Source organism: Phytophthora sojae (assembly GCF_000149755.1).
Source record: "Phytophthora sojae unplaced genomic scaffold PHYSOscaffold_1, whole genome shotgun sequence".
Classification (NCBI taxonomy): domain Eukaryota; phylum Oomycota; class Peronosporomycetes; order Peronosporales; family Peronosporaceae; genus Phytophthora; species Phytophthora sojae.
The window spans coordinates 8,047,666-8,064,718 of NW_009258115.1; the positions used below are offsets into that span (position 1 = coordinate 8,047,666).

Genomic DNA, 17,053 nt, shown 5'->3' on the forward strand with positions numbered 1-17,053 from the left:
CATCTCATTCCACAACTTGCTTCACCACAGCCCTGCAAATAACCCCGCCAGGACTTCCGTCCAAAACCTCAAGAACCGACAACCACTATGCGTCTCACTTTCATCTTCGCGGCGGTCATCGCGGCCTCTCTCCATGCCAGCGGCGCTGCCCTCCCTTCGGCCACGGCATCCAAGATCGCTGAGGTCGAGAACGATGCCTTCCCTGCTACCGCTGATTCCGCTCATGCCGATGGCGGGGGAATGCTTCGCCGTATCGAGAAGAACGACAAGATCAATGAAGAGCGAATTGACTTCTTGAAGTTTTGGAAGGCGCTCACTTCGAAAAAAATCAAGAAGGCTGAGAACATGACCCCAGAGGAGCTGACCAAGTGGCTTGCTAAGGAAGCAAAGAAGATGGGCATGTGAGGAAGGATACAACACCTTTGAAAGGGTAGGTGAATGAATGGGTGATATCGTGGTCAACAGCGGATAAATGGTCACTGGCGTAGTGCGCCTTAGGCTGTTTGTAGTGGGCACGAATGAAGCAACGGCGATGTGAAAGTAAATGAATAATATCCAACGCATAGTGCTGAGTTCTTGTCCTGAGGCAACAATGTTGCCGGCAACTTGCCGCAACATAGCCCTTCAACACGTCTTCAATCGATGACTGCTGTCACCGACCTTCCGTCACAACTTCATCACAGACGCCACACCCAACCCTATACGAACACAATTATCCCGGACATCCTGGTTTTACGGACCACTGCGTTTGATCTCAGTTTAAAACGCGTGTCTACGTTCGTAACGCGAGGTCTCGGACCGGTATAGAAATGTGAGGTCGTCCGTGCGGCTCCTTGTCTTTGTTTCCTTCCGTTGGTACTCCCGGCCGAGCGCCCCTCAGTGAAGAAAAGAAGCTCCAGGTGCGAAGTTCGTTCCCTCCCTGTCCTCTAAGATGCTCGCCCGCCAGACCGCTCGCCTCGCCGCCGGCGCCCAGCGCCGCGCCTACTCCGGCCTCGTGAACAAGGAGAGCCACATCGCCGCCGACCAGAAGCTGTTCGCCACGGTCAAGCGCCCCACCTACATCAAGCGCGAGTCGGACGGCCCCCTGCTCACCGCCATGTTCCTTGGCCTGGGCTTCGGCTTCGTGCAGAGCTTCCGCGGCGAGTTCTGCATGGCCACCGGCTCCGGCAAGAAGGACTAAGCGGTCTTTCGGTTTCGACCAGGGAAGCAGGCGACGGAGTTAGCCTCTTGCGGACCTCCAGTGAGTTTTCATCCCCTCGCAGAGACCTCGCAGCAGGCGGATCAAGCTTCGTTGACGACGTCAGACGCTGCTCTTTAGACGCTTGACGCCGACTTCCTTCCTGCCTTCCTGCAGTCAACGCGACGCTAAATTCCACTCGTCTGAATTGAAGAAAGTTTGTCCATTGCGTTGGCTCTTCACCTGTTTTCCCCTACGATTCCGTCGCTGCATCTTCATTGCAGCTCGCAGCGCTGTGGAAAACTAGCTGCCATAGGCTCCTCTTCATCAAGACACCGACGTCGAGCATCAGCCAGCCCAGCGATTTCCACCACCACACGTACAATTTAGTGTTCGGTACCCAAGTCCGCGTGGTCCACGTCACTGACCAACACTCTTGGATTCCGCACTCGGTGGTCATCTCACACACTCAATCACTTATCCGCATCCTGCCCATGTCGTCGTCTTCCGCGCCGCTGCCCGACCGCGTGAGCTACGTGGAGGCGCACCGCCTCTTCATGGCGCTGGAGAACCCGAGCGCAGCCGTGTCGGAGCCCCACTCGCAGGCCTTCCAGGACGAGCTGACGCGCGCTCTGCGCTACATGAAGCAGTGCGTGGCGCAGCGGCAGCTGGACGGCGTGCTGTCGGCCAACGAGCGCTTCTTCGAGCTGCAGAACACGCAGCTGTACGCCTTCTGCCTCGAGTACTACCTGGGCATGCTCACGCCCAAGCAGAGCTTCTTCCAGCAGACGCAGGAGCAACGTAAGGAGCCGGAAGGGCAACGCAAGGGCCCCTCGGACCACACGCGCAACGTCGTGTACCGCATCAAGTTCCTGCGCGAGGCCGACGTGTTCCTCACCGAGTTCCTGGACCGCGCCGAGCGCGGCGGCATCCTGACGGAGCAGAAGCGCCGCGAGCAGTACGAGCGCGTGGAGAGCAAGCAGTTCTCGCTCTCGAGGGACGAGAAGGTGCAGCGCTTCCAGATGCAGCGCGAGATGAAGAAGAAGCTGCACGAGGTGCAGAAGCGCCGCGAGGAGCGCGGCGACACTCACGTGGGTGGCGCCAAGAACGAGGACGCGGACGAGCTGGACGAGGACGAGGACGACATGGAGGACCTCGAGCGCGAGCAGCTCATGACCTTCATCCAGCTGTCCGTGCTCAAGTGCATGGAGGAGCAGGCCTCCATTAACCAGGAGAAGGACATGCTGGAGACCATGCTCAAGATGAACGCGGCCAGCGAGAAGCAGGACCTCTTCTCCGAGGCGCACCGGCCGCCCCCACCGCCCCAGGGACAGGGAATTGTACGGACGGACGGATCTGCAGAGGTTTGGTTCAATTTGGATGTGGAAGTTTGACTGGTGTTTGTTCGTGTGTATGCAGGAGGTGACGCGGATCAACCCGCAGATGGAGATGCGGCGCGAGACGATCCGCTCGGGTGTGTTCAAACCTGGCCACCGGCTGCCGACCATGACGCTGGAGGAGTACGCGGACCGGGAGCTTGCAGACGCCCAGGAGCGTCAGAAGAGAGAGCAGTACGCTGTGTTTGCCTTTTCCCTTACTTCGGGTAGGATTGATTTTAACGGAGTGTCGTGTAATTTGCCACTATAGGGAGGCGCCGCAGGGACCGCGTCGGTACGAGCAGCTGGTGGAGGACGGCGACGAGGACGACGCAGCATTAGTGGAGGAAGCAACCTACAAGGACCGCGCTTGGGACGACTGGAAGGATGCGAACGAGAAGGGCATCGGCAACAAGAAGGGATCGCAATTTTAGAATAGGCACGGGCGATCGGTCAATGCAAATCTTGATTTCCAGACGCTAACTCATCGAAGTGTTTCATTAGTTGTTGTGATGCCAGTCTTATTGTAAGTACAGTATGTGTAGGCATCGAGAGCACGTGAAAATGCCTCAAGTTGCGGTGTTCAATAATCAAGTCTTCAATCCACGAGACGACTTGATTATTGAACACCGCAACTTGAGGCATTTTCACGGGAATTTCTGTAGAATCCGATCTGATTCGCAATTGGCTGGTCGAATCCGGTCATTTCCGAAAGAACCGCAAGATGGCGAAGCGCGTCTGGTTCGAGTTGGTAGACGCAGCCGACCCCCACGGTTCGCTAACTACAGAATCCTCGCTCCGCTTAACAAGCGACATCAGCATTATCGACGACCTTCGCGCCATGATCCACTCGCAGTATCATCACTCCGAAGGTCTATTGGAGAAGTGTGGCCCAGGAGAAATACGAGTTTTTCCCGACCGCGACGCGTATTTGACTAGCAAGGATCCTCTAAACGCGCGAGATTCGGTGGAAAAGCTGAATTCCGACAAGGTGCTGATTGTGGAGAGGCCGCAGCGACAGAAAAGGTTGAAAGTGGAGGACCTACAAGTGCCTGGCGAAAAGCGACGGAGGACTGAAGGTAGTGAAATCTTCGCGTTGGATGATCTGGCCACGCTCACCGCACTTGGGCAGAAGTTGAATCGTGAGACGGACTTGGTGGCGGGGGAAATATTGGCAGTGCCGAAGTCAGTCTTTGACACGGTCTTCTCGAATGGCTTGTACATCCGAGAAGAATATTGGGCGGTCTATAAGGTGATCCAGGAGGAGATGAAGTCAAAAGCGTTGCTCTCCAGGATTCTAGTGATCGGCAGCCCTGGGATTGGGGAATCGGTCTTCGGGATATTTTTGCTGCTCGTGCTCATGACGGAGAGGAAGGATGTTGCCTATCGCCCTCTTGGTCAAGAACGGTGTGAACGACCACTATGAGACGTCGAGGTTGCCACTTGCTGGTAAGAAGCACGAAGGTCTATTTGACGGCAATGAGTCCGGCGATGCGTTGACCTTGAGTGACTTTCGCCACACGTTCGTCTTCGCTAGCCCACGTGACAAGAATTTCAACCAGTTTGTGAAGGATCTGTGCATCAAAGTGTACATGAATCCTTGGACCAAAGACGAGTGCCAGACTCTTGCCAATGCAATTTGGAAAACGCGAGGTTCTACAGATTCATCACTGCAGAATGAAGACGAGTGGTTCCGCTGATTCAACCTCGTTGGAGGCAAGCCTAGACCTTTATTTTCAACTTTCGACGAGTATGACGACTTGGTCAAGTGTGTGGAGGGTGCCATCCCTCAAAACGATGACCCAGGTTCGGCAGCTCCAGCTACAAATATTCGACAAATCGATGAAGCACATTCTGTTCCTGATGTATCGAGACGAGACTAAGTCCAGTCGTTCGTACCTGACTTTTGCATCGTTGACAGTGGAGAGGATGATCCGTGCTCATTACAACGTTGAGTCAGCCGAAAGAATTATCTCGTTGCTGGAGGCCCCAGCGTCGAGCTTGCAGTCCCGGCGAGGAAACGAACTGCATTCGCGTGTTCATTAGAAATTTGTCATTCCCGTACGTGTAAAACTGTGTCGAGCTTCATGGTTCCATTGAAGCTCAATACTGTGATGATGGCAGATACGGTAGCACCCGGAAACATCAAAGTTATGCTGGACAGACCAACGCGCATCCGATCTTCACAATGCTGCCTGCCGGCTTGACAGCATTTACGATCGCTTGGCTATTAAAAGTTTGAGGGTACACTGAGCGGATGCCCAAGCAACGGAGATCGACGGTTTTCATTCCTGTCTCGAGTCGAGACTGGGGATGTCAACGTTGGGACCTTTGGGTCCCTCCAACTCGCTCCAACTCGAACGTTGCAAGTTGGAGTTCGAGTATGGTGCAACTCCGCCCAACTCTTCGAAATCTTTCTCGATACTCAAAGCAGTATATTTTTCCCTCCAAGCTTGTTGGATTTTCCCGCTGCTTTGTTCCAAAAAAATGGAATTTCCATACTACCAGAAGCATAAGGTCTAGTAATTCAAACAAGACAAAATGGACCAGTGCGGGCGGAGCAGAGGTCGATGAGGCGGTCGCGGGCCATAGCGCAACAAGGCCCCAAGCGCATACTCGGACAAGACTCACGGACACCATGGCCATCTCTGAGGTGCCCTCGTCGCAAAGCGATACATCCCGTCGTCTTTTTCCGGCCAAGAATAAAAAGAAGAGGAAGAAAGCTAAGGGAACCAAGCGGCCACCAGTTCAGCTTCGATTCATGCTATCGCCACTGCCGAAATTCTTCGGCTAGGGACCAGGGCACAGCATCCAAGGGGCCTCGCGGTGAGGCGTCTCCAACGACAGCACCTGTGGAGACGGTTATCGAGAGTGAGGAGGAGGAGGAGACTGCTGAACCTGAGCTACAAACCTGTCCGGTGCCATCAAAGCTCTACGACATCTCCGGAGCCCACAACCCCTACTGGTACAAGTTCATCAAGTTGGTGCCACTCCCCGAGTTCGAGCATCTGCACAAGCCGGGTAATAAACATGCTCGTGCCGCCTACTGTACGAAGTGCAGCGCTGAGGTCCACTTTGAAAAGGGACGAAGCCACGTTAAAATGCATCTGCAGGTTCATCACCCTGCATACCTTCGAGACTGTGAGGAGAAGAAAAAAACCGCCAAAGACGCCAAGGTTACCATTGCCAGTGGCGCCCCTCACTCGACACCTTCGAAAAAAAAGCGGGTTGTGGCCGTGACTCCAGAACAACAGCGGCGGGCGAACCAGTATCTCGCGTTATGGATCGCAAAAAATATGCGGCCACTCGTGATAGTTGAGGACGAAGGACTCGCATTTTACGTCAGATACATCACTGAAACACTGGGTGGGATCTCGTTGAAAGTTCCTGGGCGAACTCAAGTTCGCGTGGACATCGTGCAGTTAGCGGTCGAGCTCCGTGCCGAGTTGAAGGGAATGATCGAGGAAGGCTGCCGCTATTACGCGGTGACAACGGATATTTGGACGAGTCTGACTACGGAGGGCTACGTGTCGCTGACCCTTCACTATCTCGACCTAAAGTTTCGACCCTGTAATTGGACTCTCGAGATTGAGCGATTTCCAGGCCTTCATAGCGGTGAGGCTATTGCGATAGGATTGACCAAGCTCTTTAAACGCTGGGGACTAGATCCATCTTTCTGCATAAAGCTAGTTCGAGACGGTGCTTCAAACGGGGTGTTGGCTGGCAATCTCATGGGCGTTCCGCACATGTCGTGCATCGCGCATTCACTGCATCTTGTCGGAGGTGCGCTCATCAAGCGTACACGAAAGGCTTCAGGTGTAGCAAACAGTTCAGGGCTGGTGACGGAGCGTGCACCGGAATCTCCACAACGCATGGGTGGAGCTGCAGCAGCTCTAGCAGCAACAACATCTCCAGGCGTTGCAGTAGTTCCTGCCGTTCTAGTCCTTCCAGCACCACCCGGAGTTACAGGGGGACCTGTCGGTCCAGTCCTTCCAGCGCCTCCTGCAATTGCGGAGCAAGTGGCAGTGCCCTGCGAGGACGATACGAAGCGTGCTGATACGGAAGCTGAGCCGTGGGAACAAGACCGGTCAATTCAAGAGTTGGCTGATTTTCTACGTCAGTGGCACGTTATGGAACAGCTCTACGCGCTAGACGAAGTCCGGGATCTCGTGCAGCGATTTCGAAGTCTGGCAACTTACTTCCACTCTTCGCAAAAAGCAACCTCCTGCCTCAATGCAATACAGAAGCGTCTAATTGCTGAATATCGGACAGGCGAAGATGAATTGCACGCCCGAGCAAGGCAGCCGTTAAAAGTGGTGACAGACTGCCCTACGCGTTGGAATAGTGCGAGGGATATGTTGGCGCGAATGATCGAGCTAAAGCAGCCACTGAAAGTTTTTTTTCGTCATCTCAAGACGGCGAAGGGGAAGAAGGAGTTTCAGCGGATGCCGAAGCTCTTCCGGCCAGACGCCAAGGACTGGTTCACGATTAAGTGCCTGATCGCACTGCTTGACCCCATCGCAGCGACATCCGAGCTGCTAGGTGGGCAGGGCTATCCGACACTTGCACTGGCATTTCCCTGTCTTCGCAAGATTGAGAGGACGCTGAACAGAGATGACTTGTTTGATGAAGAAGCACTACTGGTGGAGGACGCGCCATTCAAGCAGACTGTCCTAGACCTCATGACAACCGTTCGACTTGCTTTCGTGGGCCTTTTTGAAAGGCGTTTTGCTGATCTGCCGATTTGCTTTGGATATCTTATCTGGATCCAAGGTTGACCAATATGGAGGGACTCACCAATGACCAGTGCAAGGAAGCTACCACAGGCCTCATCGATGCTGCAATTGCACTGGCAAAACAGGAGAATTTGAATCAGTCCCAGTCCCCACAACCCGATAAAGACAGCAACGCTTCTCAGGGCTCTTCGATTCCCAAGAAGCAACGGACGACGGCCGTTGAAGGTGTTTTTGGCAAGAGAGTTCGTCGTGACGCTCAAGCTAGTGCAGCTGCTCGCGAAAAGCGTCTCAAAACGCGCTGCAGCGCTGAAGTTTATCGCTATCTCGACGAGGTCGCTGATACAGAGTTTGATGCAGATCCCCTGGAGTGGTGGCGGCTGCATGGTCGCTCGTATCCTTATCTGGCTCCACTGGCAAGACAATGGCTGGCATGTGTCGCTACCTCGGCGCCGTCGGAGCGAGCGTTTTCATCTGCAGGCAACATTGTAAATTGTAAGCGGACCAAGCTGGACCCTTCACTTGTCCGGGATTCACTTTTCATCCACGATAACTTCGAGTTTCCAGAGTGGGAGACGGACGAAAAAGCAACGAGCGACCCGAGTCACGAACAAGTCAACCAAAGCAAGTAATTCACCAATACATTTAATGCTGTCAGCAATTCCTCGATTCATTTTTCCTAGATGGCATTCCTTACGCTACATTAGCACCAGTTGGGCCAGCAGTCCATCACTAGCGACTTCGCCATCAGCAAAGATCACGCCCCCCGGCAACGAGTAATAGTCCATAGAGTACAACTTCCTCTCCTTTGACAACTTCGCTGACTGCTGCCATCACCGAATTCGCCCCAGGCAACGCCGTCTATGCCGACCACCAGCCGCTGTCTCCGTCGACTAGCACCACGATCTTGAGGCCGAGCACGTAGCTTAGCGCCATGAAGGTCACACCCTTAACAGTGCCGTACGTCGACGACAAGGCGTGCACGACCTGGGTCTTGGTGTAGTCGGCCACGGTGCCGTACATGGCCGACGTGGCCGAGACCACCTTCTCGGTCATGTAGTCCTTGACGTTGATGGCCGTGTGCGCGGTGGCGTATACGCAGTCCAGCGGCTTCCCTGTAGAGCCCGTGCTTCCCTGTAGAGCCCGTGATCAGCTCTCCGTCAAGCAGGCCCAGCACGCAGACACCGTTCTTGTGGTTGCGCAGCAAGGCGAAGCGCTGGTCCTGTGCATCAAGCCGAATGAACTTGTCCATGCTGTCCGTGGTCGCCCAGCGCCACCCTGCCGTGATCCAGTGCTCGTGATCGAAGATGGCCGCGCACTCCAAGCCCACGAAGCCACCGATGGCGGGGACGCACAGCCCCACACGCGCCACGAAGGCCATGACACCGGTCACGAGGAAGTTGTTGGAACCTAGAGGCGGATTACACAGAGCAATGTGTGGGGGGGCGCAGCGTCTTGTCAACGCCGCTGCAGCAGCGTCCGCTGGACCAGCATGTAGGGCGACTACGGCGTGCCTTGTCAGCCCTTGAGTCTGTAGATACAAACAAGTGCACTCAAGTTATTAGTGTTCTCTTGGATATGAGCGCACTTGTACCGACCATGAGACGGCTTTGATAATGGCGAGTCCTCTGTGGACCACAACTGTTTTAACAAGTTAGAAGGGGATAAAGAAGAGTTTGGAGGTAGTTCGCGGTAGTTCGCGGTAGTTCGGAGCCAACTCCAACTCCCCGCGCGATGGCTCGCTGAGTTTCGAGTTGGGACCAAACGTTTACTCGAGACCTTGCACACTTCGATCTGCTGCAACTGTCTCCCTCGACCAGTTGGCGCGAAAGAAATTAACCGTCATTCCGACAAGGTAAGTCACGATCATTCCGACAAGGTAAATCACGGAGTTCTCGCGGTTGGGATTCATGCGAATAAAATCGACAGCACGCAGGATAGTAAGCTCGTCGAGAGGCTGCCGACAACTGAGGATTTTAACCGGTGTCACGGTGCTCGAAATGGGGCAGTCATCAACTGTGGCTCACTGCTGTTGTTTCACAGGGGCCAGGCACAGCAAATACAGTCAAGAGCTTGATGTGCAGAAAATGTTTCCTCGGACGGGCAACGCGAAATAAATTGTGCTCGAAGATCCTGTGGTTGAAGTAAGTGCGAGTACGCATGACGACCAAGCGCCTGAAGCCACTCGTTTCGAGCCGGTGATCGTTATACCGGAATCGCTGGCACGGTATCCTACTCCGGTTCGACTGGAACCCGTGATTGCCAATCAGGATTCGTGCGCCCTTACCAGGAGTTCCCCACCCACTGACGAAGTGGCTCTTTCGTCGGCCTTTGACCTGCCTCGCCAACCCCAAGTCGATCATTCTCCAATCTTCCTCCAAGAGCTCAAGCAACTCAAGTTACCCAGTTCCACGGCTGCAATGACGGTGCTGATACGGTCGGACAACGCGTCGCTTGTGACCCCCGCTGCCAAGCCCAAGCCCCGCTACACCACGTTCGCCAGTGTCATGAATGAAATGGACGAGGCCAAGCAGAGACTGCAAGACCCACCGTCTGCAATGCCGGGCTCGGCGTCCTTCCGGTCGAAACTCTTCTTCTCGTACGCGAACCCGATGATGAGCGCCGGCAACACGCGCCAGCTCGACAACGATGATCTGTGGGAGCTTGAGGGCGAGAATCGGTCGGCTGAGGCGTTCCAAGAGTTCGTGGTGCACTACGAACACCACGACAAGTCGATCGTCAAGGCGATGGTGGCCACCTACGGAGGGCGGTTCCTGCTCTGCGGACTAGCGATGCTCTTCTCCACCACCTGCAACGTGTTTGCCCCCGCTGTGCTCCACCACGTCGTCACTGTGTTCGCAGCACCGACGATCGGCATGAACGACTTGAGCGTGTGGCTCGGTGTCCTTTTCGCGTCTCGAGTCGCCAACGCGCTCGTGTCGTCTCAGGTGCGACTCTACCTCGAGCTGATCGCGCTGCGACTGACGGTGACGCTCAAGGCGCTGCTGTTCAGGAAGGCCATGCGTCGGAGCATCCAGAGCAAGGGCGACGCCAACGCTGTGGACATCTCAAATCTCTTTTCCTCGGACGTTGATAGCGTTCTGTGGGCAGCGTATGGCATCAACAATCTGTGGATCACGCCCCTCCAGATCATCGTGGTGGTCTTCATGCTGTACTACGTCATCGGCCTCGCTGCGTTCGCAGGTCTCGCAGTCATCGGTGCCTCCATGTTGGCAAGCTTCTTCATCGCCAAAGCGTCAGGCAGTGCGTTTGTCGGCATCATAATGTGCAAGGACGACCGCATGAAGACGATCAAGAGGTCTTCGGCGCCATTCAGATCGTGAAACTCAACGCATGGGAAGACAAATTCGCTGAAAAGATCCACAAACTGCGCGCTACCGAGCTGTCAAGAAGTTCGTGTACATCAGTGCGGTCAACATTTTCGTGCTGTGGGCATCTCCGTTGGCGGTGTCGGCTGTTTCGTTCGCAGTGTATGCTGTGGTGATGGAGCAAGAGCTGACTGCAGCGAAAGTTTTCACGGCCATCGCGCTCTTCAACATGCTTCGCGACCCGCTTCGAGATTTGCCAACAGTTATTCAATCTTTCATCCAAGCCCAGGTCTCGATCAACCGATTTGGGGACTACCTGTCGTTTGAGGAGTTCGACCCGACCAACGTTACTCGAGATGACCCCCGGCAGCCGCAGAATGTCGTGATAGCCATTGAAAATGGCACCTTCGGCTGGATGAAAAGGACAGCAATTCTAAAAGACGTGAACATTACGGTCCAGAAGGGAGATCTGGTCATTGTGCACGGCACCGTCGGAAGTGGCAAGTCGTCGCTGTGCTCTGCGCTGCTGGGCGAAATGGACAGGCTGGCGGGCAGCGTGTTCGTCTGAGGCCGAGTCGCCTACTACTCGCAGGAGACGTGGATCCAGAACATGACTATCCGCGAGAATATTCTCTTCGGGCTCCCGTACAACACGAAGAAGTACTCGCGCGTGATCTCGGCTTGTGGGTTGCTGCCGGACTTGAAACAATTCCCTGGCGGCGACGCGACTGAGATCGGCCAAAAGGGAGTGAATATTTCAGGAGGCCAGAAGGCTCGCGTTTGCCTCGCTCGAGCGTGCTACTCGGACGCCGACATCTTGTTGCTTGACTCGCCACTGGCTGCTGTAGACGCGATCGTGCAGAGTCAGATCTTCAGTGAGTGCATTTGTAACTTGCTGGCGGACACGACGGTGGTACTGGTGATGCACAGCGCCGACATCATCGCGAGCGAGGCTGCGAACATGAAGGTGTTGGTGGAAGGCGGGAAGATAACAGCTACTCGCCACAATGTTACTTTGTCGCGGCGCTCATACACGCTGTCAGTGTCACCACGTTCTGGAAAGGGCGACGATGCAGCGAACAATCCAGGCGAGGATAAGGATGCTGGTCGATTGATCGACGACGAAGAACGTGAGGAAGGTCGGGTGTCCAAGGAGGTGTTCTTGAACTACTTCAACTCGATTGGTGGTGTCAAGATCTGCGTCTTCCTCTTCGCGGTGCAGACACTGTGGCAGAGTTTCCAGATCGGGAGTGACTTGTGGCTGAGCCACTGGACTGGGCAGAAGAACGGTTCGTACAACAAAGACGAAACAGCTTACAACATGAAAGTGTACGCGTCGTTGGGAGCTGGGGCTGCTATCATGGTGCTCGTTCGCTCCGCTACGGTGGCGATTGTGGGGCTTCGAGGTTCCCGTCTCCTGTTCGACAAGATGACGCTGTCGTTGCTGAGAGCTCCGCTGCGCTTCTTCGACGCGAACCCCATCGGCCGCATCGTGAACCGGTACGGCGACGACATTATGGCGGTGGATTTCCCGATCCCCTTTTTATTTGGAGGTTTCCTCGCCACCTTCTTCTTCACGGTTTGCCAGCTCGCTACTGCAGTATACATGATGAACGTTTTGGGCGCTCTGATCATCCCACTGGTATGGCTGTACGTGAAGATTGCCAACTTTTACCTCGCCCCGTCTCGAGAGATTTCGCGCTTGTGGAAGGTATCATCTTCTCCAGTTCTCAGTCACGTCAACCAGTCAGAAGAAGGTGTCGTCGTCATCCGCGCATTTGGTTATGATGCCGTTCAACTGATGCTCAACGAGAACTTCGCTCTCAACGACTTGAACAGCAGGTGCTGGTTCGCATCAACAGTCTCGCAGCAATGGTTCCAAGTTCGGATGCAGCTGGTGTCGTCTTCGTCGTGGTGCCCCGGTTGGTGTATCTGCACGACTACCTGTCTCCGGGTCTCGTGGGGCTGGCATTCACGTACGCTCTCAGTGTCGACGGTGGTCTCGCCCGGCTTGTGGACGCCTGGTCTTGGTTAGAGATTCAAATGGTGAGCCCCGAGCGCCTCATCGAGTATGGCTCGATCCCCGCCGAAGGAAGCCAGCGGCCGCTTGTCATCCAACCGGATGCCTCCTGGCCTCGCTCGTCCACTATCCAGTTCCAGGACGTCGTCTTCAGCTACAAGGACGACGGCCAACCCGTGCTCAAAGGCGTGTCCTTCGAAGTCCGCAACAGCGAAAAGATCGGTATCGTCGGACGTACTGGTGCAGGCAAGTCCAGCCTCACTACCATGGCGCTCTTCCGTATTAACGAGCTGGTGTCGGGCCGCATCCTCATCGATGACGTGGACATCTCGACCATGCCGCTGCGAACGCTACGATCACATCTTTCCGTCATCCCGCAGTCGCCCGTGCTGTTCAAGGGCTCACTGCGCGCCTACATGGACCCATTCGACGAATTCACGGACGCCGACATCTGGAATGCGCTGGAGAAAGTGGACATGAAGACGCAGGTGTCGGTGCTGGAGGGTCAGTTGGCGTACGAGTTGAGTGAGAACGGCGAAAACTTCAGCGTGGGACTCGGAGTCGGATCGTGGTGATGGATGAGGCCACGGCCTCCATCGACCATGCGACGGAGAAGAAGCTTCAGGAGATGATCAAGCGCGATTTCCAGGACGCGACGGTGTTGACGATCGCCCATCGACTGGGCACCGTGCTGGATTCGGACCGCATTATGGTGCTGAGCGACGGTCGCTTGGTAGAGTTTGACAGTCCTCGCAACTTGGTGAAGGATCGGAGTGGCGTGTTCTACGAGCTGGCCAAGGAGGGAGGCTACCTAGAGGAACTTCTCTAAGGGCATGCATGACCCGACGAACCTTGACGCTGCATGGAGAGGTGAACTTCCTCTTCAATTCCTGCCTTGTATAACGCTGCTGGCTGTGAGGTTCGTCTTCCAGAACAAGCCCAAGGTCTCGGCCTTGACCCACATGGCCGCCACCGTGTCGGTCTTCCTAGACGCGTCGGTAGAGTTACCACTTCATAAGGCTTGCAAGTTCCAGTCACTGCCGCTTCTCGATCGTATCTGGAACAGCACGGTGGATGTCGAGCCAGGCCAAGACGCTGCGTGGTCTGTGCGGAACCTGCTTCGAACCGAGGCACCTCACTACCACCAGTACCAATCCTCAAAGTGTCTCCTTGAAGCTATTAAACTCAAGAATTTGGCTTTAGTGGAATGGTTGTTCGAACATTTCCCAGACACTTACGTTCGCCCGGAAGTGGAGGCAGCCGTTGCAGCTGGAGCTCTCGGCATCCTCAAGTACTTTCGTGCCAATGACGAAGAAGTCAACAGCAATGCTCAGTGGCCTCATGAAGTGGAGTGGGGGGCCTTCGATGCAATCGAGGCGGCTCGAAAGGGCCACTGGGACGTCGTCAAGTGGCTGTTTGAAGAGATCGAGGAGAGTCGAGACGAGGAAGCAACATTTCGGACCATGTATATGGCAGTGGAGAGTGGCGATGTGGAGCTGGTGCGGTGGCAACTCGAGTTGGGGATCCCCCTAACCGACGGGTTTTATTCCGCGGCCGCGAAAGGCGCTATCGACATGCTTCGGACGTACTATACGGATCCTGCGAATGGCACTGGAGTCCTGTTGAAAGCCGCTGAGAATGGGCATCTGGATATTGTTCGTTGGGTCATTAACCGTGATCTGGAGGACCACGGACTTGACAGTGACTCGGATGAAGAGGGTGATGGTGGGTCGAAGTTTCACGTTACCTCTATTGGCGGTGAGGCCGGCCTCTCCATCCACATGGCTGCCGTGAATGGGCATTTAGAGATTGCAAAATATCTTTTAGATTGTGCCGACGCGGCAGTCGGATAAGGAGGTACGCAGACGACGTGTTACGCTATCGAAGCTGTGGTCGTACGTGGGAGACGACCACCTCGCACAGCCAATTTCGAACGAAACGATGCGCCAAGCTTGCGAGAAAGGTCTGCTGGAGGTTGTCAAGTGGCTCTACTCCGAGTTTGGGACCGATCGCCGCATCGATCTTTTCAAAAAAGCGCAATTTGAAGACGATTACTTCGCTCTAGCGATGGATGTAGCAGACACCTCGAGGTTGTGAAGTTCTTGCACGAAATGCACCTGTGCATGCGGCAGCGATTTCAAGGGGTCTCAAGAAAAGAAAGACTAGGTGGGGGAATGCCAAAAGGGATCAGCATCCTCGCATTAAATGCACTGCTTCAGCGATGAATGGAGCTGCCGCGTGCCCTAGATTCCGCGGCTGGGTCGGGCCATATTCAAATGACGAAGTGGCTTCTCGACCACTACAAGATCTCGACTTCAGGAGCCATGGATGACGCTACGAAAAATGGACGCCTGGACGTTCTTAAGTGGCTGCATGAGCACACTCGCTCCACCTGCACGAATGAGGCAATGGACAGCGCTGCACGCGAGGGCCACTTGGAAGTCGTGAAGTGGCTACTCGAACACACTAACGCCCCTTGCACGAGTGATGCGATGGATAGTGTAGCAGCAGGAGGACACCTTGGCATCGTCAAGTGGCTGCACCACACTCGCAGTGAAGGATGCACATCCGACGCTATGGACCAAGCTGCTTGTTGTGGGCATCTCGATGTGATCAAGTGGCTACATCGCAACGACTCTCAAGGTTGTACTGCCCGCGCAATGCTTTGGGCTGCGGCGGCTGGAAACTGGCACGTGATGAAGTGGCTTCACACGCACCGTCCTAAAGATTGCACGTCCCCAGCGATCGATAAGGCTGCGTTAGCACGCGACTTCGAAGCCGTGCTGTTTCTGCATCGAGCTCGGCATGAAAGGCTGTCTGCGGAAGCGGCAAGAAAGACCGAGGAGAGTCGGTTCCCTGGACTTGCGGGGTGGGCGTCGTCCAATTCGGATGAACTTGATGAAGATTCATCGTCCAATTCGGATGAACTCGATGAAGATTGACGACAAGAGTAGTGCTTGGTGCTGGCGCAGGGATTGCCAGCAGAAACTACATGTGCATGCCATTTTTTTCTAGTACAAAAGTTTTTTTTTTCACGACTGGATTTCGTTCTGTTTGGGAGTCTGCGTTTTCTTTCAACTTTAAAGTAAGACGCACTTGCAACACTCAGCAATAATGATGCAGCCGCATTACGTGCTATTGATTATGCATTGCTCCCTCCACTTGGCGATTGCGTTGTTTTGTTCAATTCGAGCGATTATGCAGATCAGGTTCAAAGCCGCTCTCAGCTCACAACTTCATTTTCGGCCAGTCCGTCACTCACCGTTGCGCGAGACTCTGACCCCATGCCGTCTTCCAGCAGCCGGCCGTGCAGTGTCCATGGGTGCAGTAAACGAGCACAGACCCGCCGGCTATGCAAAGCTCACGGAGGTGGCGTACGTTGTCGTGCCCGGGACTGCAAGAAGCTCGCACAAACGCGAGGATTGTGCGTCGCTCATGGAGGCGGGCGCCGATGCTCTTACCAAGGCTGTCCGAAGCTTGGGCAGTACTCGGGCTTCTGCCTCGCTCACGGAGGCGGTCGACGCTGCCGCGTCCCAAGCTGCGAGAAGTTCGTGCAGATGCGAGGCTATTGCAAGAGCCACGCAAAGCAATTCCTGCAAGCGCCCAACGCTTCAAACCGGTTCCCAGCGACAGTCGACTCGCCAGTGTCCAGCCCGCTCAAGTTATCCGTCGATTTCCTCTTGAATCCGGAGGACAAGCTAGTCGAATCGGAAGACTTTTCTGTGGCGCCGTCAGCCGCTCGCACAAACACTAGCTATATAGCTAGCATTAGCGTCTGTTAACTGTGTGAGAGTGTATAGTAAATCTGACTAACATGGTGCGGAGTTAGACAGGTGTTAGTCGTTCATTTCGACGCTCTTTTTAGTTGCCGAAAGCGGGCAGGTACGATAAGTTGTTCTGTACACCCATAGTGATATCCTTACCGTACCAGATTACTCTGGCTACGCTGTGGCGCATGCACGTGGAATATGGATTCGACAACCGATACCAGTTCGCTTGAGGAGTCATTACTTTGGTTGCTAGAGTTATGATACCCATCACAGTTCATGACCGTGGATAACAGCGTTCAATTGGCAAGTTATGCGTGCAACCGCAGCTATCCAGCTTTCAGAATGCGCTTTGCGCATCGTAGCGTTGTGCCTCACGAACACTGAAGTTCAATTGTATGGGCGCAAGTGCTGATATTGTATTGGGACAATTTTCCATTGTACGGGAGCATCCTAAAGCAATAATTCGCAGTTCGAAGAAGGTTTTTGGATGACATCGAACGACATTCACGCTACATTCGTCACTTCACCCCGTGAGGATGACATCAAACAACATTCACACAACATCATACAGCAATCGATCGAATCGGTCTGAATGACACTTACAGGTTTTGATGGATGCCTATTCTTTTTTTTTCCTTCTACTGTAGA

At 54.6% G+C, this 17,053-nt stretch overlaps 7 protein-coding genes across 7 annotated transcripts; 6 read left to right on the top strand and 1 right to left on the bottom strand.

Moving 5' to 3' along the window:
* Positions 1-87: 87 nt before the first annotated feature.
* On the top strand, positions 88-405 carry Avh1b-16 (avirulence protein 1b; the record flags this gene model as incomplete). Its single annotated transcript, XM_009517965.1, has 1 exon — positions 88-405. The coding sequence occupies one exon, from the start codon at positions 88-90 to the stop codon at positions 403-405; it is 318 nt and encodes a 105-aa protein (XP_009516260.1).
* A 526-nt stretch (positions 406-931) lies between these two features.
* PHYSODRAFT_476722 (hypothetical protein) lies at positions 932-1,180 on the top strand (the record flags this gene model as incomplete). Its single annotated transcript, XM_009517966.1, has 1 exon — positions 932-1,180. The coding sequence occupies one exon, from the start codon at positions 932-934 to the stop codon at positions 1,178-1,180; it is 249 nt and encodes an 82-aa protein (XP_009516261.1).
* A 479-nt stretch (positions 1,181-1,659) lies between these two features.
* Positions 1,660-2,987, top strand: PHYSODRAFT_552558 (hypothetical protein; the record flags this gene model as incomplete). The annotated part of the gene is made up of 3 exons (XM_009517967.1): positions 1,660-2,517; positions 2,597-2,755; positions 2,829-2,987. The coding sequence occupies exons 1-3, from the start codon at positions 1,672-1,674 to the stop codon at positions 2,985-2,987; spliced, it is 1,164 nt and encodes a 387-aa protein (XP_009516262.1). The 5' UTR covers positions 1,660-1,671.
* Positions 2,988-8,147: 5,160 nt separating this feature from the next.
* On the bottom strand, positions 8,148-8,667 carry PHYSODRAFT_322580 (hypothetical protein; the record flags this gene model as incomplete). Its single annotated transcript, XM_009517968.1, has 2 exons — positions 8,148-8,420; positions 8,464-8,667. 2 exons carry the CDS (start codon positions 8,665-8,667, stop codon positions 8,148-8,150), a joined length of 477 nt encoding a protein of 158 aa, XP_009516263.1.
* A 1,039-nt stretch (positions 8,668-9,706) lies between these two features.
* On the top strand, positions 9,707-13,464 carry PHYSODRAFT_322581 (hypothetical protein; the record flags this gene model as incomplete). Its single annotated transcript, XM_009517969.1, has 5 exons — positions 9,707-10,605; positions 10,715-11,177; positions 11,208-12,326; positions 12,455-13,183; positions 13,219-13,464. The coding sequence occupies 5 exons, from the start codon at positions 9,707-9,709 to the stop codon at positions 13,462-13,464; spliced, it is 3,456 nt and encodes a 1,151-aa protein (XP_009516264.1).
* A 133-nt stretch (positions 13,465-13,597) lies between these two features.
* On the top strand, positions 13,598-15,577 carry PHYSODRAFT_466773 (hypothetical protein; the record flags this gene model as incomplete). Its single annotated transcript, XM_009517970.1, has 3 exons — positions 13,598-14,299; positions 14,372-14,479; positions 14,867-15,577. The coding sequence occupies 3 exons, from the start codon at positions 13,598-13,600 to the stop codon at positions 15,575-15,577; spliced, it is 1,521 nt and encodes a 506-aa protein (XP_009516265.1).
* A 366-nt stretch (positions 15,578-15,943) lies between these two features.
* PHYSODRAFT_434139 (hypothetical protein) lies at positions 15,944-16,327 on the top strand (the record flags this gene model as incomplete). The annotated part of the gene is made up of 1 exon (XM_009517971.1): positions 15,944-16,327. A coding segment is annotated over one exon (384 nt), but the record flags the coding sequence as incomplete, so codon positions are not given.
* Positions 16,328-17,053: the final 726 nt, after the last annotated feature.